At 36.9% G+C, this 21,781-nt stretch overlaps 1 protein-coding gene across 1 annotated transcript in view; it reads left to right on the top strand.

The window, feature by feature from the left end:
• The window catches only part of LOC136251330 (uncharacterized), a 28,870-nt gene extending 7,524 nt beyond the window's left edge, over positions 1-21,346 (top strand). The window contains exons 4-12 of the mRNA XM_066043771.1: positions 4,253-4,534; positions 4,583-4,710; positions 4,770-5,122; positions 5,788-6,072; positions 6,122-6,275; positions 13,890-13,982; positions 15,007-15,120; positions 15,171-15,256; positions 21,043-21,346. Coding sequence (XP_065899843.1) covers positions 4,253-4,534; positions 4,583-4,710; positions 4,770-5,122; positions 5,788-6,072; positions 6,122-6,275; positions 13,890-13,982; positions 15,007-15,120; positions 15,171-15,256; positions 21,043-21,229 — 1,682 coding nt within the window. The 3' untranslated portion in view covers positions 21,230-21,346. The remainder of the gene's footprint in view (positions 1-4,252; positions 4,535-4,582; positions 4,711-4,769; positions 5,123-5,787; positions 6,073-6,121; positions 6,276-13,889; positions 13,983-15,006; positions 15,121-15,170; positions 15,257-21,042) is intronic.
• Positions 21,347-21,781: the final 435 nt, after the last annotated feature.

Raw genomic sequence — 21,781 nt, 5'->3', positions numbered from 1 at the left:
ATATTCATTCATATAAATGTTTATGCAACAGATGTGACTCAGCTAAAATAAAGTTATTTTACAGAACTGTTAAGAACAAACTACTCCCTCGTGTTATGACATTCTTTGTACTTAATACACACATTTTAACTAGTTACATATAATTACTTCCCCAATATGTTTTCTTTACTTTATTTATTGTTGTAAAAGATGTAGAGTTAGAATTTCAGGGTTTTCAATAAGCAATTATAAATGTAGCTGATGCAGAGCTGAGTGTGAACTTATGCATCCTAGTGTGCACTCTGCAGCTTTTAGTCATGGAATGAAATAGACCTATATCCTTATTATCATGCAGTTGGGTGTACAAGACCATCAAGGCATATCCTTGGTGCACTTAATTGTAGTGAGAAATCAAATCATGCCGGCTTTGTGGCTTGCAATACAAAAAGAAGTGATATCTAAACCAAAACAGCCAAAGAGTGCGGTCCCAGGGTGAAAAAAGATGTGAAATCCAAGGTGGTGGCCAAGAAATGGTTGTGATGGTAGGTTAATGGCAAAAATTTAAATTACGACAATTCAGGTGAATTTACGTTACCTTCTCCACTAGGATTCAGCACCAAATTCACCTGAATTGTTGTAATTAAAAATTTTGCCATTAACCTACCATCACAGCCATTTGTTGGCCGCTACCTTGGATTTCACATCTTTTTTTCACCCTGGCCTTTTTGGGGGCTGCACTCTTTTTTTACAGCTTGGCTGTTTTAGTTTAGATTATAGTAACATTGCAACACTTGGCTGTGACTGACTGAAGTAGGGATTAGATGTCCAATAGTATATCTTCAGGTGTAGGCAACCTCCCTGTTTTCACTACTTTTTATTTCTTTGATCCCTAAATGAACATACGTAGCATTCCTAAATTTTCCTTCTACTTAGGGAGTCTTGTACAGTACTACCATACTGTATGATAGTGTAACTAAGGCACAGTACTACCATACTGTATGATAGTGTAACTAAGGCACAGTACTACCATACTGTATGATAGTGTAACTAAGGCACAGTACTACCATACTGTATGATAGTGTAACTAAGGCACAGTACTACCATACTGTATGATAGTGTAACTAAGGCACAGTACTACCATACTGTATGATAGTGTAACTAAGGCAATAAAGTTCTGCACATAGAGCATGTGCAGGCAATTAGTGTTAATGTCAGTTGTATTTGTGGCTCAGTCTGGGAAAATCAGTCAAAAATGCCATGTTTAGTGTGTTGTAGCTGGCTAATGGTTGAACCTATGTGTACCAAAGCTATTTTTCACACCATTTCCTTACCTTCCAGAGCATCTTCCGTACAAGTAGCCAACAACTACATTTCCTGCCATTTTAGATAGGTTTTAAACCGAGATTGACTGTATATACGAGCTCCAAAAGGGGAGGGTTGCGGAGCTGGGAAGGAGGGAAAGAGGCTGTTAAAATTGAAAAGGAAAGCGTAGGGATGAATTAGGCAAAGGTATTGGCCATTCAGGTCTCAAAACTGGCTTAAATGAAAGAAAATTCATGGCAAAGGTATTTGTTGAACACCACGGAGCTGTACAGCCACACACAGCCATCCCCAGGCTAACTAGAGTTCCAATAAGGCTCCACACCACATGTACCGATCACCACAGGGCTTGGGAAAAGCAGACCACTCATGAAATTAGATAGTTTATTCATGTAGCTTTGTGTTCTTTGTGAAAAATTGACATGGGCAATAGGGCCAGTTTTCCCAGATCCAGTCACATTTGCTGGTAAATTTTTTTGCTACTGTATTCCCTACTGTTATTAGCAACCCACTAAACATGAAAATTCTATGATTATTTTACGTGTGCCCATATGGGTGATTTTCCGAAATTCAGTCACATTTTTATTGTACCAAATTCCAGGTATGGCCATAATTTAACTAGCATTTTAAAAAAATTGTTAATTTAAAAATGAAGTAGGGATCTATGCAATAAAAAGTAGTGAAACAAGAGATGAACGATGGTATTACAGCATAGCTCAATGGAAAAGTCCTTACTTTGGCATTGAGCAAAATTATAGCTAATGTGCCAAAGTAGGGACTTTCCCATTGAGCTATACTGTAATTAGTGTTGTACCGATATGCATATTTTCACTTTTACCGATACCGATGTTTCACTCATTCCTGTAGCTGATATGCCGATATTTACCGATATTCTTCTATTCTGTAGGTCAGGGGAGAAGGAGCAAAAATCATCTAAAGTTTATGTGCGTGTATAACATTAGTTGAAATAATTTAATTACTTGCGTGGGCGGCCAATTCTACAATGTTTGTTACCAGTGTGCCACTAACCCCAAGTAGTTATAAAACACCTAAGTCAGCTTCTCAAACAGAGTTTTGGTGGGATTCCAGACCCTTTCCAAATAGTGATTGGTTGATTGCGTGGGCGGCCGATAAATATACACAGCCTATTATAGCCTTGCAGCCACACTATTCACACATAAACAAGCCTAAATAGTTATAAACAGGTACAGCAAATAAATGTTTACCACTTACCACTGCATTCACTGCTTTCTTTTAATACTGTCACATGTTTATTACTGTCGTTAATGATTGATTGTGGGTTTAGGTTATCGGCAAATAACTTCCTCTTTGTAGCCGATACCGATACTTGCAAAATCACCTTATATCGGCTGTTACCGATTATTCAACCGATTATCGGTGCAACTCTAACTGTAATACCATCATTCATCTCTTGTTTCATTTCTTTTTATTGCATAGATCCCTACTTCATTTTTAAATTAACAATACTAGTTTGTTTAGTTTTTGTTATAGCACAGCTAGCTAGTTACAGCTTATTAAAGTACATACTGTGCCAAAATTGGAATAGGCACCGGTCGATTATGCCAGCATAATTTAAAGCATAATAGGTGACCAAAAGCATCAAGCATAATGCCAGCATAATAGGGACGATTTTTGAAAAATTAATTAAATGTGCAATACGCGCGCCTGAAAGAAAGAAAATATTCACTGCCAATAGTATTATTAGTGCATTTCATATTTAAGAACATGTAATATAGCTTATTAAACTGTTTCTTTGTTGGTTATTCACACTTTGCAGAAATAAGATCGAGATACTCTAATAGAGCAGTCGGGAAAGGCTGATATACTCTAATAAAACAGTCAGTTCTAGAGCATAATCTTGATTTTGAGCATAATAGGCTTAATTTTTGGGCAATGCTCAAAAGCATAATAGGTAAAATTTGGGGCATAATAGGCCGGTGCCTAAATTGGAAGCACATAGACCCGTAGTAGCGTGCATGCATAGCTTACCTTTGATCGTAGTAGTAGTGGCACTCAGATCTATGACCTGTCTCAGTATGATCAGGGGGGTCCGCGTTCTATTTGCCCTGGCCGGAAGTTGTTCGAACAACAGGCCCTTTCAGATGTCTGGAGCTTAGTCTCGACTAACAGGATGAAGTAATGCAATTTCCACTCGAGTACTATCCAATCACATGCCGTGAATCACTCGCTGATCTCGCCGTCCCGGCAGCACTGAGTGGCTGAGTCAGTGTGTTCAAAGGAACAAGCCATCGAGTATCAGTAATCATAATCATAATCGTATAATCAGTCCGTATCAAATCTCTTTGTCAATTGCAGTCCAGGCATTGGCAAAAGTCAAAGACAACTCAGCAGCCTTAATGTTTCACGTGCAACACTTGAAATTATAAGTGCCCCGCTCTTTCAGCAACACAAGCACTTTCTGAAATAATTTTGTGGTGTCTACAGAAAAGTGTTGATACAGAAAATTAACACCTCAGTAGGGTTTTGATGCTTGAAGAAGAAGACAACCAACCTGATTGAAGATAAAAGGAAAGACAAGGCGCACAGGCGTACGCTTGTCAGACCCCAAAAGTCACATCCCACTAGTAAGTTTGTTGTTGTGGCATAAAATGGTGACCGTGTGCTGCTTCATTTAGGCTCTAGGGTTGCGACTGTGGTCAGGCAGTGAGTGAGGCAGTAAGACTAAAATTCGAGTTTTTGGTAATTTAAAAAAATTTTATATCTGGCCACCTGTAAGTGTTTTGTTGCATTTAATGCTGTTTTATGTATTATATGGACTAGTACTATTCTGTAAAGGTGATTTTCGCCGCGTAAGATGTCTGTAGGATGATTTTTAAAGGTAGAAATTTTGTGGCGCCCGAAACATTTACCACGATCCCTACTTAAATGGTACGACTGTACCATTTGATTATGTTTACCCCTTCCAATTCAGATGTGCCTGCTACAATCAGTACTCTAACTTCACGCACTTCAACATCAGTTAAGTCTACCATGTCACTATCAGCTATGTTTACTGCATCAACATCAGCAACACCCACCACTTCAACTACTATAGGAAGTGTTGGAGGTGGTGATAGTTCATCATCCTCTGGTTCTGCTGGGATAATTGTTGGTTGTGTAATTGGAATTATCATCTGTATCATTGTTGTCTTTTTCATAATAATCCTGCTGTGGTACAGGAAACAAAAGAAAAGAAAGCATAACATTCCACCAGGTAAATTATTCATAAATTATCAACTGCTAATCTTGTCTTATGTTACAGAGAGTTTTGAATTAGAGAGTCGTGCAAAAGATAGTGAACCAATGACTGATAATAGCAACCCACATTCAGTAGTAAATAGTCAATATTCATTGATTAAGAGCGTAGACAATGATACTGGAGCATGTAAGGTAATCAGAAATGTATTTAATGTTGTGAGGAGGTTATGCCATGTTTCTTGTGCCCACAGAACACTCAACCAGATTATGATATTCCTAATAACAGACCTGCCAACTCATCACTTTATTATTCAGATCCAGTGACTAGGGACCATCCTAAAGTGGCCAGTAATGATTATGAAGCTATTCCAGATGTTAACGAGTATCATTCAACAGTGTACACTTACTGTGATAATGATCCCATGCAGAGCTCAAATGACACTACACTGTCACACTCTACCACATATGATGATACAAAAGTATCAGCCTCAATTAATGGAAGTAATGAAGAAGTAATTTACTCAGATCCAGGACATTCAGAGGAGGCTATTTATGCTTATTTTGAGAGTAAAAGATTTCGTATTATCAGTGAGAGCACTGTAAGGTGAGTGATGGTGCTAACGTTAGTAGTCTATATACTGTATATGTAGCAGTACAGTGTAGTATATATGTAGGCTATTTAGAATTTTTTGTTGCGTTTGATTATTAGTGGCAACATGAAGGATGGGTAATGTATCATCATAATATTTGCTTTCAATCATTTTATTAACAACTTACCACAATTGAACTTTGTGCCAGTTATGGTTGTAAAAACCATTGAATGAGCTTGTAGTAGACTAAACAAGTAAACATGCAGGAGTATTGTCAGATGGTGAAAGTTGTAATATTTGTGAAGTTAAAAATTAAGTTATATTTTATACTGTTGATATTAGCCAGGCATTGTATAGAAATTTGGAAGAATACACAAAAAATATCAGAACAAAAAAAACTTTGTTGAGCAAGGTTTGAACCTCTGCATGACCTCCAGTTCCTTAGTACTGTGCATGCCATTGCTGCTTGTTGACATATTGTCTTGTTTCTGCATGCATTGTTTAAATTTTACAATAGTAAAAGGTTCTTATGTAGAAGGTAAACCTAAAGTAAGAGACCAATGAAGAAGTAAGAAAAGCTTAAAACCAAAACCATAATGTCAACTGGGTCTAAAAAATCTGCTTGTCTAAATGTCTAGCAAATTGCTTGTCTAACACATCATGAGGAATGTATTTGCAGAATTCTACAAAAGCTTGGATCTGGTCAGTTTGGAATAGTCCATCTGGGTGCATGGACTGATGGTTCTGCTGATCCTATACAAGTAGCAGTGAAGACACTCAATTCAAAATGTTCAGAGTCAGACAGGGTGAAGTTTCTGAGGGAGGCAGCCATTATGGGTCAGTTTAAGAACAACCACATAGTAAGGTTGTATGGAGTAGTGACCGAGAAAGAGGATAAGATGATTGTGCTTGAATATATGCCAAAGGGAAATCTTCGTGAATTTTTAATTGACTTAAAAAATAAGTAAGGAACCATCTCTATTAGAATGTTGTTCACTGTTTACTATATCCAGGACACCTCCTGAAGCTTATAGTCAGCTGAATCATGACTTGTTAAGTTTTTGCAGACAAGTATCATCAGGACTGAGCTACCTTGCTAACAAACAGTTTGTACACAGAGACCTGGCTGCTAGGAATATACTAGTATCAAGTGATGATGTGTGTAAGGTGTGTTGAATGTTCAACAGCTTCAAGTGAAAACTTCCTCAAATTAATAGATAAATTTAGGAGAGGTTGGTCATGCCATCATTCTTGTAATCAAAGAAAAGTTCCAACCCAGTAAACCTTGTACTAATAGTAATACTGCTTATGTGCATATAATATTGATAAATTATGGTTCCCAAAGTCCTTCTCTAAGTTACATAACACCTTTTGTGGCTTTCTTAACTAAGAAACAGATACTGCATTATCCATCCTTCTCATGGGTGTGGAAAAGGTACTTCATAATAATGATACGAATTTTAAGTAGCTATGATGCATGACCAATTCTCAAATTTTTTGAAATATCAAGTTTGTAAATGTGCTGATATAATAGCAAATTCACAAAAATATTCCAAGTGCAGTAATATTATTTGATGAAAATCAATGACAAAAGTTCATTGGCTGCTGGCAAACTGTGAAAAGCTGAAAATTTAATCACATTTAGGAAGACAACTATCAAACAAGAACAATCATATATATATATATATAGTTCTACCAAGAGTTCATAATATATATATTTAGGAGAGTATCCAATGCCCATATTACCCCTTCAAAACACACTGCGTAATAATTGTGCAACATTGTGTAACATATCTGAATATTTTAGTATAATTTCAGTAAACTCCAATACATGGCTTCGCCATGAAAGACTTGTCGATAGGCGTTGATATACCTAAGCGAAGACCTGCAAGCACTTCAAGGCCCTTATAGCTCTTGAAGCAAGTTAACACCTATGGTGATGATGACTATTGCATAACATTATTACGCAGTGCGTTTTGAAGGGGCAATGCAGCGTTGGATACTCTCCTAAATATATATATTATGTACTCTTGGTTCTACCAATTATGGGTGTATGGGGTGCGTCTATGATACCTTGTAACTTCTGGGGAAAAAAATGGCAAATTACATACATATCTACATACCATGTAAGCTTACAAAATTACCACAATGCTATGTACAATGCATGGCTTGATCATGAAATATGAGAGAGCCATGTGCTTTTACATAGTTGGCAGGAGTGTTGAGGGTATTGTGTCCATTTACTAAGGAGGTACAGGTAGAAATAAGAGTGCAGGGAGTCAACTGTATTAGATAACTAAACGCAATTTCCACATGGCTAATATACTGTATATTGGGAATACTCCATGGAAGAAAACATTTCCAAATGGTCTATCCTTAATTTTTCTTCATTCGTGAGAAATGTTCATGATTTATTGGTAATTGACAACTAGTTGGTCACTGGTGTGCACACTAAGGTGAATGGTTGATTTGCATCAGAGAAGTGGGCAACATTAACGATAATGAGGGCAAGACTAAGGCATAACCGGCAATGATATAATCTTTTTTTATTTTCTTTTTCTTCTTAAAAATTATTATAGTTATAGATGTCAGAATAATGCATCAGAATAATGTATTATAAACTATCTATGTGATACAAAATTGATCTTCTTCAGTTTATTGGAAATCCTTCTTCACATTTGGTTTGCAGAGAGCAGTGTATTGGAGATCAGCCTTTCTGCACTTACAGTTGATTTGACACCCCTTCTTGCAGCCACAACAGATCAACTCATAGCAGGTTGTCGATACTGCTTGTAGTGTGGTCCAGTGTGGTTCATATAGGCCACCATCTGTCTTTGTCCAACCCCAACTACTTGGAGAAACAAGCCCAGGATTTGGAGTTAATGCTTGACCCCACCTTGGAAGGCAGCTCACTGGAATTGGTGGAATTTTCTTAACAGATGATGTCTTTGCAAATAGCTTCTTCCTGGCCTGGTTAATGTCAGTGCAGGTGCTTGTTTGGTCACAGATAAGGATGACAAACCTCTCAATGACACACATACTTTCTTCTGAAATCTCAGTACTAGGTGCATACGCCAGCAAATTCTGGGAATGAATTCCATATAGCCCATGCAGTTTTCTTGTCATGTCCAACAAATGCTGATATGGTATCACAACCAGTTAGTGCATGGACATAGGAATGACATGTGACTTTTCTGATCCCAGATGAGCTGCTGTTTGATGGGCTGCCAAGTATTGGAAAATATTTTCTCGCTCCAAATACTATCCAAACTTCACATTTGACTGGTAATGTTTCAGCTACCATCACTGTCAACACCACAACATCTGTATCAACAGTACGTACTAATATTTTATGATGGCCATGTCATGCAGCATGCAGCATCATATGACTATCAGCCTCTTCGTGTCTACATGGAGCAATTAAGTGAACATCCTGTTGTTGTTGTGGCATACAAAGAATCTGATCCCCATCTGTGATAACCAATTATTTTTTATCCTGCTGGAATGACTCAACAAATGCCTTTGAGAGAAAACTGAAGAGTTCTTTCTTGTTGAGATCTACATGTAAAAAGTCTTGCCAGTTTCCTGGCATGAGTGCAGACTGCAGAGTCAGCAACACATTGATGTACACCTTTTCTGTGTTTGTCCTGGTTGTTGCTTTGAGAGAGTCAGCTACATAGCTGTCCCACACCAGATCTAGCTGTGATCCATGTTCAAGTTGTCCTAAAATGTAAGGAAGGAGCATATTGCTCAAATGTTTTTGCAGTACCTGGCTTCAGCATCTGAATGATGGTAGCTCATCAATGACTGCATTTGAGACTTTGGGTGCTTCAGACTGTGCCTCAGAAAGATCATCCAGGCACACTAGGATATCACTTTTGGTAGTACCTAGGTGAGTTTATGCATGCAGTGTTAGTCCAATATAGATTGGAAGTGGTGTTTCTTGTGTCGGACGGATGAGATGGCAGTTCTGCCTGTTTGTGCATGTGCTTAACACTAGTTATAATACTTTAAAATCTGGGAATTGGAAAGTGCTACTGGTGTTGAACACTCACAAAGTTGGTCCTTGATACTTGGGCCTTCTAACACCATACTTACTAGTGAAAACAGCAAGTGTGGCACAGACTTTTTCTGACAATTTTCTTCAAATGACCCAGTGAAGGGTGTGGGGTCAAACATATGTCAGCATACAATCTGTGCAGTATGTACAATATGAACAGCTTCACTGTCAGTCTGTCACTGTCTTGCTCACAGGCTTTGACTGTGCTGCACCAATATCTTCAAGCGTAATATCTTTCCTGTTAGTTTTAGCTTGCATATATGGAAAATGTGTCTTTGTCTTGTATGTATCTTTTTGTCTCTCATGACTTCGAACTGTTGCACTCTAGAGATGTAGAGTTGTGCCATATCAGTGAGTTTGAAAACTGGCACAATACTTGCTTCTGAACAAACCTGTTCAACACACATCAGAAGTTTGGCAAAGATTCCTGATATTTCATCATCTTTACTACTTGTTTGTTGTTGTGCAGTCTGCACCTTTCTTGTGCGGTTGTACAAAGCCAATAAACACTTGGTGTGGTATTTGGCTTCCAAGGTTACCATATCACCTAAGTTCAGTTTTGCCAGGAAAAAGCTGTCTCCAGTAAGGTCTGCATTTTTACGCACATGCTGGTACACTCAGAAAAAAACACAATGTCTCACTAGACTTGAGTGAAAACTGCAATCTGCTACACTTGGGTAAAACATCATCTCTATCTGGGCTTTGATGCTCCCCCTTGCCTGCCCTTTGTAGCATTTGGTTGTCATAACGGAATCTATATGTGGCAAATACCACAAAGTTCCCAGTCTGTACTGGTTGGTTATTGAGATGAAGATATTTTCCAAGTGTCAATAAGTTTAAACCTTTTGGAGGATGACGTGGTTGTGCTCACAAAGCCAAACTGGTCCAATACTGACTTACTATACGACAATGGTACAATATAAATTATATACATTATTATTTATTTTTTATTATTAGCACTTTACAGTGACCAGCACTGAAGGTCTGACAGCAACATGTTCTGCAGCCTTAGGATTACATACACACAAACCTTTCTGGAACTGCTAACTTTAGAACTTTCAGCTACAAACTAACTGCTAAGCTGCGCAGTACTCCAATTAGAAATGATACGATGTGCCATGACAGTACTTCATTTAGAACAAATTTCATATGCTCTGTGTGCATATGCTTAATTCATGTTTGCTTAATTGTTATTGTGTAGTTTTTTTACTTGTTTATTTGTTTGGTTGTGTACTGTTGAGGCAACATTTTTGAGAACTGATGCTACAAGAAACAGTATATTTTCATAGCAGCCACTTTGTAAACTGTTGCTATTGCTACCAAGAGTACATTTGCAAGTGCCTCCATATCTAAAAATGTTCATTAGGTATTAACCTACATGTATACCAATTTTGGTGTTTTTATCAAAAAATTCACATAAGCTTGATATCTTGCTGCACTATTGATTTCTCTTTTTGCTGTCACTTTACTAATGTTTGCATCTCTATTTAAATCGCGTGGTGCTGTGCGTGACTGTACAGAGCTAGCAGTCAGTTAGAGTGATACAAAAACTTAGCCATGCACTCTTGCAGTAATACCATCAGTCTCACACCCTTCATGGTCGTTGCATGATTCATACACTACCACAAATCTCAGTAGCTACAATTATCCCTACTCACTGCATGAATGCTGAACTTCATGATTATGCACGGAGGGTTGGAGATTCTGTGCAAAGTATAATTACAGCTATATAGGACTATTACAGGAACAGAAGGTTTAAAGTTCTTCATGGGGCATTTAAGTAAAAAGATTTTTTTACAAAAGGCATAATTATGATGGGGAAAATATGGCAAGAAAATGTTCATGAATGCATCTAAAATCATGAAATTTACAAGTGCTTTCTTCCTCGAATGATTCTCAATGCATGGTATACAAATGTTCATAATAAAGAGCTACGTACAGCAATCACTGTGGTAAAACGCAGGTAGTGTTTATTAGTGGCAAGTACACAAAAATTGGAATTTTCAACTAGAGTAGGGACCATAGTGCATCTATAAAAAGTACTGATACAAGCTGGAGTAGTGCATGATATTAAATCACAGTAAAACAATAAGAAGTGTTATATCCCTACTGTGCTCAATGGAAATGCACAGTAGGGATATAACACTTCTAATTGTTTTACTGTAATTTAATATCGTGCACTACTCCAGCTTGTTTCAGTACTTTTTATCGATGTGCTATGGTCCCTACTCTAGTTGAAAATTCCAGTTTTTTTTGTATACTTGTTTGTTAACTTTATTTGTAAAATAAAATTATTATGACTGGTGAACCCACGCATTCCGCATCAAAAAAGAAATTGCGCCATACATCCCAGTTACCAATTATCTTCTGAAAAATGAAGTATCCATTACGCTTCATCATCAGCTATGTTCTACCCATTACACAGCATTGCGAATCAAGAACTGTTTGAAAAGCACCTCTGCAATCAAAGTAGTCACTATGAAAAATACGAACGATTTTCGTTATGAAGGGAAGCCATCACACACTACTGCCAAATTGATACCTTTTGCTGTCAGCAAAGATGAATGGGACATAAAGGAGGACACTGGTAAGTCCATGAAGAATGCATTGTATGTACTGCGGTATGCCAAAAGGTACGTGTCCAGCTGAAGTGATGTCGAACAATGAAAAATTCAAGCCTGTAGCCTTAGCTGTTATCGAGTTACACTAGTCTGAAGGCATCAGTCAGTCAGTTGCTCAGTCAGTAGAAACTTCTGTTTAATATATACTTGTGTAGCATTTTGTTGAAAGCATTTCGGGTCAATCTGAAGGCTTGTTTGGGCTTAGTTTTACCAAACCAGTATTGCCTCATCGTCATCAGGGAAAAGTGAAGCTGGTTTATGGGTGATGTTTTTTCATGGACCATGCCCAGACCTTTGTGGTCCCTACTATACAGTACTATCGTATTGTATGATATGTCTACTGTACACATGTTACAAATAAAGAGAATTATAATATTATGATAACACATCATTGTATGAGGCATTGGTACTTTTTACTGCACAACCAATATACATTAGCGTAATTAATTTAAAAATGAAGTAGGGTTCCAGCAGTAAAAAGTAGTGAAACAAGAGATGATGGTAGCTATGAGGGAAAATCCCTACTTGGCATTGTAACAATGTGCGAAAATCCCTAAATTGGCCTAATGATTTTTATACACTAGTTTATTAACTTTTTTATTAGAGCATAGCTATAAAATACATGTGGTTGTGACTCTTTATTAGAGTATCATGATCTTGCTACAGTACTATGCAGTAGATTAAGCTAGTGGGCGTGGTACATTTCTATGGAGCTAGATCATTGAGGGGCTCAGCACTGATTATTAGAAGTGTGGTGTATTCAAATTATTTAAAGCGGTCATGGTCCATTGCAATCATTTTATAAGCCCAGCTTAGCTGATACCTGATACTACTAAGGCCTGTTACTACAAGTGCCTCAAATAGTTTTGTGGCATCTAAATATGCTCCTCTAATGTTGATATGGAAAATAAACACATTGATATGGTTTCTGGCATGAGAAGAAGACCAATGTTTAATGGAAGATCAAAGGAAAAGGCAGACATCCATTGGTACTGCAAAAGGTACACATCCGTCAGTACCACAAAATGTACATCCCACCAGTAAGTTTGTTGTTGTGGCATAAAATAGTAGTCATGCACTGCTTTGTTTGGCCTCTGGTCTTACTACTGTGGTCTTACGACTGTGGTCAGGCAGTGAGGAACTGAGGCAGGCAGATCAAAATACAGGCTTTGACAACTTTTTAAAAATATCTATGTCTGGCTGCCTTGTCTTAATGCTGTATTTGATCTTGAATGAAATAAAACTATTCTGTAAAGGTGGCCTAGCTTTGTCCCATATGATATATCTACAGTGGACCTTCGGTTATCCAAACCCAATATGTCTCAATCAATGGTAAAAGCGTTCAAATTAGTGAATTGTTCAGATAACTGAAGTCCATACATTTATATACAGAGCTCTGTTGAAATACTCCAACTTGTACTCAAAAAATACTCTAATAAAGCAGAGGGTACGGATAAACAAGGGTTGGAAAACTGAGGGTCTATTGTATAATGGTTTTTAGATGTGGCTATTTTAGCGGTTCGCATCACTTTAGAGGAAACCCTACTAAACAGTACTACTGTACTGTAAAGTTGTGGAGGGGTCACATTGCACTAACTGATTAAATCATTCCCTGTATATGAGCAGTGTAAATGAAGAGTTAAGGAGCTAAAATCTTCCTCAGATTTAGAATTTGCTGATAATCGCTATATCTTAGTAGAGCACTTTATAGTGTCTCACACCATTATGACTTACAGTGTAAATTATTTTTATTGTAGAATTATTCTTTCTTACACTTAACTGGAGCAATTGACTATAATTGATATTTTGTTGTTGATTTTGTGATGAAAGACTTGTTATAGTGTTGCTATGAAAATGCAAGCACATACTGACTTTCATTTTAATGTACAGTGAAACCTGTCTATTCCGGTCATCATAGGGACAAAATTTTCTGACCTCATTAAGGAGGTGGCTGCATTAAACAGGTCACTTTGTACACAGTTGGCACATGTGGGGATTTTTATAATGGCCAGTTTAGACAGGTGACCTCTTTATGCAGTGACCTGATTAGACAGGTTTCACTGTACAGTATTTATCTTGTAATTGTGCTGTATACTTCAGATTGCTGATTTTGGGATGGCACGTGATGTATCTGATGAGATCTACTATATGTCCAGTGGAGGAAAGATACCAGTGAAATGGACTGCTCCTGAAGTGGGTGCATTAAGTGAATTGTTTGATATGTACCTGTTGTTACAAATCACTATAATAAAATATTATGTGTGAAGGGTAAACCATTCAGATGTCCTGACATCTATCATTCCCAATTTTGTTGTAAATACTACATGTATCCTCTAGTCTTTGTGAGTGTGATTATATATGCTGCTGAAAAGTTAAATAATGAATGTATATTCTAGTAATTGTACTTAATTTCATCTGTATAAATAAACTTGAATTTCACATTTGATTACAAATATACAAGTGCGCCTAATTTATATAGAACCTCAGCCATGACTGATGTAGAAATTATATTTAAAAGTCCATGTACTGTTACAGTAGGTGTTACAACCTCCCTTGTTTCATTGCTTTTCATTTCATATGATTCCTATTCAAATGTGAAGTTTCAGATTTTTTTTTATAATTGTTTGTTTATTTTTTTGTAGCCAATTACACCATTGATTACTAGTGAACCATTACATGCCACATCAAAGTAAAGAATGACATCAGACATAAATTGCGAGACTGAATGTTTGCCCCATCTATCATTTACTGAAAATGACATAGCCACTTTGCTTCATTTTCTGTTACATGTGTTCCACCCATCATAATAGTGTTACAAGAACAGTATGACAACCACTATCAATCCACTGACTACAGAAATTAAGGACATTCTTGTGATAGAAACCATAACTTACCACCTGCAAGTCAACACCAACACTGTAATGAGGACAAAGTCCTTGATGCATAATACATTGCAACTGAAGTGGTTGGCAGAAAGGCATGTCTCAGGCCTAAATGATGTGCAGTTAAGACATCAAGCCATAGCCTTAACCATAGTTTAAGTTATACTTGGCTGAAGACGTCAATTAGTTAGTCAGCAAAACGTTCAGTTAAATAAAATATTTGTATCCCTCCTATGTACGTAGTACTACATATACCATGTACTAAAAAGGTGAATTGTTTTCAACACTTATGTACTATATACACAAATTTAGTGACTTTGCAAATATTACTGCAGGCAATTCTCTACAATAAATACTCAACTCAAAGTGATGTTTGGAGTTTTGGTTGTGTAATGTATGAGATATGGAGTTTGGGTCACAAGCCATTCAAGGATTGTGATGGAAGAGGGGTATGAACTATCACGTTGATATTTGTTAACTGGCAGTGTGCATATTATAGTGTTTAAAGAAGATCACTACTGGATACAGACTCCCACCACCTCCTGGTTGTCCCAGAGCTATATATCAACTCATGATACTGTGTTGGTGAGACATATGCATGACAGTTATAGTTTGTAAAATAAATGCATGCAAAAACAGCCAAGCTGTAAGCCTTCATACTGTAATTTGCTTTATTTTTGTGCGAAAAAAAAAAATTTAGTGTAAAAGTATTTTCATATAATTTGAATGAAAATAGTTTTACATGTCTCAGTCTTTTGCATGACTGGTATACAGTAGCTGCTGCAGTGGCACAATTGTTTAATTGAACACTGCCAGTATAGCTACATAAAGTATTAGCTAAAAGCAGTCAGACACACAGGTAATGCTTGGAGGCTTTATAGCTTGCTGATTGTGCAGAAAATATTTGTGTAAGAAATTTTTATTTAATATTTACATACAAGATTATATTTATAATGAAAAATAGCAAATTATGGTATGCCATTATTGAAATTAATATCATTGTAATCACTTCTTTGATTTCATGTTTTTCATCCAGGCTTTTGAAAGCCACACCAGTTTGGCTGTTTTGCATGGTTGTCACTTCTTTTTGCATGTTATATACCCAAAGGGACTATAAGCTGGCTTTGGGGGCTTGTTTTTATCTATACATTTCTTCTTACAGTATCCACAGATGCAATGATAATTAGTTATCATTACATAGATTGTTGACTATTTTGTTAATATTTTTACCTGTACTCTAATAGAATGAAGTGCATACATAAAATGTTTTAGGGTAAATCTATGAAATTTTAGACTTGATATTTAAACTTGGTTGGCTGAAAATGTGGCCTCGAAATCCCATAGTGTCACAATCATGTCCTACAGAGACTATTTTGTGAGGCAATACGAAATGTGGCAAATTCAGAAATTTTGTGCCTGTAGTATTGGCAAGGTATGGCCATTTACTGTACATGGATGTACAGAATTAGGGAGGAGGTGTAATAGGCTTGTCTATAATCAACTCTACATTTCTTATTTACAAGTAGCTGTCAAGGTATGGGGTTCTACATAATTTAGTAACCTTCAGGCCCCCACTCGCACTTTTGCTCAGGCACCACAACACATACCCATGTGTCTCAAAGTCAAACTATATAAACTTTTACTATTAAGCAGGTTTAAGGCTAAAACTTTCATTTATATATAAGTCATAAATTAGGTGAGCTAAATATCTGAAGCAGTGGTTTAGTGGTTAAGGGTTCGGGTGTTTAATTATGGAGTTCCTTTGTCCAAACTCTGGACAATTTTTGACATCCTTTTGTGCACTTTATACAAAGTATTTGAACCCAATAGTTTTGTTCTTTCCTGTATATAGCTGTCATTGCTATTTCTTTGAAATTAGTTGTGATGGTAATAAGAGGCTATAATTATCAAGTTATTTCCATAAGCAGTTTACCTGCAAACGTGACAAAAATGTTTTTGGTACATAATTAATTTTTATCTAAACTGCTATACAATGCAAACTCATATGTGCCTTGAAACTTGGCACCCTTGAATGGGCTAGGGCTAAAGGCTAATTACATTTTTAAGGTACACTTTGCATGGTGCTGTCAAATAATTATTTTTTAAAAAGAATTAGGATGATTATTCACAAATTTCACCTAGAATAAAATAAATTGAAAATTAATCTATACATTCTGTAGATTCTTTGGGTAGCTAGTTTAAAATAAAAGCTATACTGCATAAGCCAAGCACATGTATCAAGTTCACAGTCAAGGTACATAGAATAATCACTCAAGATTATTTTAAAAGCATGCACACACACAAAAACAAAATGAGGAGTCAAACCAGTTTAATCACACTACTAGAGTTCATACTATATGTGTGTATATACACAGGCTGTATATAGGGAGGGAGAGTATCTAACACCTCTATTGCCCATTCAAAATGCACTACATTATAATGTTGCATCATGTCCGAATATTTCAGTATAATATCAGTAAACTCCAGCATAAGGCTCCACCACGAAAGACCTGTTGATAGGTAAGACCTGAGGTCTCTTACCCACTGCGCTTGTTCATAGAGAAGCCACAGGTGCAGTTCCATTGAGCATTCAAAATGGTGGTTTCAAGTGGAGGTGGGAGTGAATGGAACGGAGTGCTTAACAGTGGCAGAAATTGGCCCATGTCATCGTCCTTTTGTGATCAACAACACCATGTGGATGAAGTAATGAGCTCAAGCATCATTGTAGCAAATTTTCCCATGGTCCCTCCCACCACATGTCTCACCATTATCTACCACTGGCAAATATGATGCAATGCAAAGATGTATTAATGTCTTCAGGGATGCTGCAACATTGCCAGGTATGTATAAGGCCTACTTGCAGCAATTGATTGCAACAATTATCTGTTCTCTTCACCGACTGTGTCACTGATTGGTGGTGTTCTTCACTTTCTTATGAGAAATGGTCCGAATTGTCTTCTCAGGTCTTGTCCTAGGTTTCATGGAGCTAACATTGTCACAGTGTTCTTTGCCACCTTCTGTCATTCTCAGGGTCATTAATTGAGTTCATTGAAAGGTTTACGTAGCTTCTTTCCAGAAATGAAGTGGACCTCTTTGTCCTCCTATCTTTTCTGATGGTGTCTGGTTTCTTGCTAAAACTATTATTATTATTATTATTATTATTTGTTTACTGTACAGAAACCTCCATATGGAGTATATAGTACAACAGATTAAATTAAGAATAAATTGTAGTGATTGTACTTAGCTATAAGTACTTAGCTAACTGCATGTCTTCACTGTCCTGTTCTTCTTCATTAAATATTGCTGAGGTAGCAGCATCTTCCATTGTCCTCCACATCTCTTCTAACCCATTGAAAAAATGAAATTAAATATATATTATCACGCAAAAACAGCCAAGCTGTATAAAAAGGGTGCGGTCTTCAAAAAGCCTGGGTGAAAAAAGCTGTGAAATCAAAGGTGGCAGCCATGAAATGACTGCAATGATGTGGATGATAATGTATTTTAATAATGGCTTTGTGCATTAATAAAATTTATTATGATTAACATCATTGCAGCCATTTCATAGCCGTCACCTTTGATTTCACAACTTTTTCACCCAAGTTTTTTGAAGGCCGCACCCTTTTATACAGCTTGGCTGTTTTTGCGTGGATTTCACTTCTTTTTGTAGTTTAGATATATACCCAAAGCCAACCATAAACTGGCTTTGAGTTTTTTTTTACACAAATCATTGTTCTTCTTATCTACAGATGCAATGAAGATGATACGACAAATAGTGCTCTACCTATACAGAAAAAATCCTACCTATCTTGTGCTTGCCTGTTCATGGTTGTATGAAGTTGTAATGCATATGTAGTGCCTGTATTTATTTGCAACAGTGTTTTATAATGAAATGTACCACTCTGCGTGGGTAGTTCAAAGGCACCGCCAGTGCCATAATTTGTATACTTGCACTGCTGCAGACCGCAGCAAGTGCATTATAACTTATATCGCACTGGTTGCGGTTTTGTAGATCACAACGAGTGCATTATAAGTTATAATGCACCGACCGCAGTGCAATATACAGATATTGCGGTTTTGTGCAGCATAGCACAAGTGCCGGTGGCGAAGAACACTACGACACCTCACCTAATAGGTGGAAAGACACTACACAGATCACTCGAATTCTTTTATAGCCTGACATGTAAAGGTCGATTGTGGGCCATAACGTCACCAATACGTATAATGTTTACAAGCAGCCAATGGCGATCGAAAAAGCCAACGCGGGTGGCCACAACTCTACTCTACATATATATAAACGTACTTATATACCTTACTAGTCTGGTGCCATCTTAGCCCAGATTAAACTGTAGTCCACTTCGACAATGACTCAATAAAACTAATATATTCTAAATAATACTAACCTTTACGTTCGATTGTGGTAACCAGTTTTGTCATGCCACCAGATTCGAGTTTAGCCAGTGTGAATAGTAAGAATTAGACTAGTATCGTTTAGTAGTTAGGTTTTGTTTACTTAAACTGTCTATTAACTGCTTTTTTTCGCTCGAGAGAATCACTATGGTGATTAATCTGGCGCTTAGTCTGTATGGCGATTGAGTGATCACGCTGGCATGCTGAGCACTACATGATGAGAGTCGAACAGTGAATGCAGGTTAGTGATATAAGCGTACTAGCTTTCAATATCTCAGGTGGCTGCAGTACTGCAGGGGGAACGTCATCCCAACGTCCGGCTTGGTTACCCACAATCGATGTTAGAAACCTGGCCTTTATAAGTGTTACAGCTGTCTTGTGAGACTCTCCCCACCTATTAGGTGAGTGGTACATAACAGTTATACAACGTGCATTCGTGCTCTGCCTGTATAAACGCACTTGCCTTCAGGCCTGACGGCCCTCAGGCTCGTGCGTTTATATCAGGCAGAGCACTCGTGGCCGTTGTATAACTATATAGTAAATTGTCTATTAAAGATTTTTCTATTGGAGTATCTCAATTTTTCATGCAAAGTGTGATAAGTTGCAGTTGCTCAATTTTTAACAAATGTACCTTTTATGCTCAAATACAATTTACAGCCTGTTGTCACAAGTTTTATTAGCATAGCACATACTATGATGATGATGATTGGCATGAGTAGGTCTTAATAGTAGTGTACTACCCTGCCAATCTATACCAAAATGGCTATAATATAGCTTTGATTGGATCAAATTCTAGAGAAGTTGTAATAGTATTGTATTACGGAGTTTATTTGATTACTTTTGTAATGCTCTAATAGAGCACACGTTTTTTAATAGAACATGCATAGAATGTTCTAGAACTATCTAGATTTTCCATTGGTAGATCTACGAAATTATGAACTTTTAGTATTGAGTAGATTTCAGCTAAAATTCTCATTTATAAACTAGAAATTAAGTGAGGTGATCAAGCAGCAGCTCAGTGGTTAAGGATTTGGGTGTTCAGTAAGGAAATCCTGGTTTGAATGCTGGTAAGTTTTTTCAACATTTTTCATGCACCTTTTTTACCCCATGGTGACTGTTCTATTAGAGTATTTCGACCCTGCGATTTACAGTTGTTTGGTTTTTGTCTTGTAACTCTATAGCTATTAATGTGATTTCTTTTAACCACAAAAGGTTTGAGCTATGATGGCTAACCTATATGCATAGCAATTTTTAAGCTATTCCCATAATCAGTTTATCCTGTAGGCATGACAACAAGTCAGCCTTTTTAAACAGAAATAATTGTCCATAGCTGTATGACTATTAATCAGATTTACACCAACCTTAGTACATGATTGTTCCGCAGTATGTTCTTAATGTGTACTAAAACTCAAGACAATCGAGCTACGCATTTGCATTTTTATAATGGTTTTTTGTAAAGTGTGTAAAAAGAATAATCTAAGCCCCCAAAATGCAGAAAAAAATGAAGGAGGTTTATATTTTACGATTGCATTGGAATTCTTGCTCAAATTTGGTATTTGGGGTGCTGAATGTGGAGGGCATTTGTAGTATAAAAATTATTCCAATTTAAGAAGGGAGCATGGAGCTCGTATGTGTGAAAATTGTGCTTTGTTTCTTTCTGTTAATATATTCATGGTGTGGCGTACTGGCTTTCTTGGCCGCACGACACACTACCGTGTGTCTTGATGAATTCCTATTCAACCTCTGCGAGATGCAATATTATGTCCTTCACCACATAAGTAACAAGAAACACAGCAAGAAAATAGCAATGTATGTATGAACTATTGTATCATTTAGTATTACCAGCTATAATAAGACCACGTAAGTTTGCATGCATTATTAAGATTGAGGAATCCCCTTTTAGTCCTCTTACATAGCGCAAACCTTTATTTGAGAATGGTGTGCTACTTGTTGTTCCATAACAGGAATCCAATGGCAAGACAACGTATCAATCCTTGTGAAATATCAAGGACACTACAGAAGTCAGACAGGACATTATTACCCAATACAGCATCTAGTGATTCAGAAGAGTTGTCCACAAACTTGCGAGCATCACTTGAAACAAGCAGTCACATCTTTACTGACCTCCAGATCACTTATGTTCCTAAATAGCTAACTAACTTAGAAACTTGGAATTTGTACATATCACTGTAGAAAGTTGTAATGCAGATATTTACAGAAATAATATATGCTGTGTTGGTGCATAAAACAGTCATGATATATTGTGTGAAGTTTTCTGTGCATAGTGTTTTTCTCAGTATATACACAAGACTGGACTTTTCTTGACTTACAGGATAACAAGTGATAATATTGATAACTGCTATTGTGATTCCTCTTTTCTCACTTGTTAGCAACTGCAGATCTATGTACAGTAGACTTCTATAGTGTGTTAATGTGAGTTAAATAATACAACTATATGTGTGCAACTAATGATGTTAAGCACATCTATATATATATATTTACCATTACTAGCTATATATACTGGTACTAAACACGTACTGACTATAATGTAATAGAATTATATGTGTGCAATAACAAACTGTATACTATATGGCATTCAATTGCAAAAATATATATACAGGCTTTAGCCTCCTCAGGTCCCCAGTAGGATAGCAATGATGATACTGCAAATATAATAACATTTGTAATCTGTGCCTCTTTTGG

This window comes from Dysidea avara, chromosome 3 (assembly GCF_963678975.1).
Source record: "Dysidea avara chromosome 3, odDysAvar1.4, whole genome shotgun sequence".
Taxonomy (NCBI): Eukaryota; Metazoa; Porifera; class Demospongiae; order Dictyoceratida; family Dysideidae; genus Dysidea; species Dysidea avara.
This window is presented reverse-complemented; position numbering and strand designations above follow the sequence as displayed.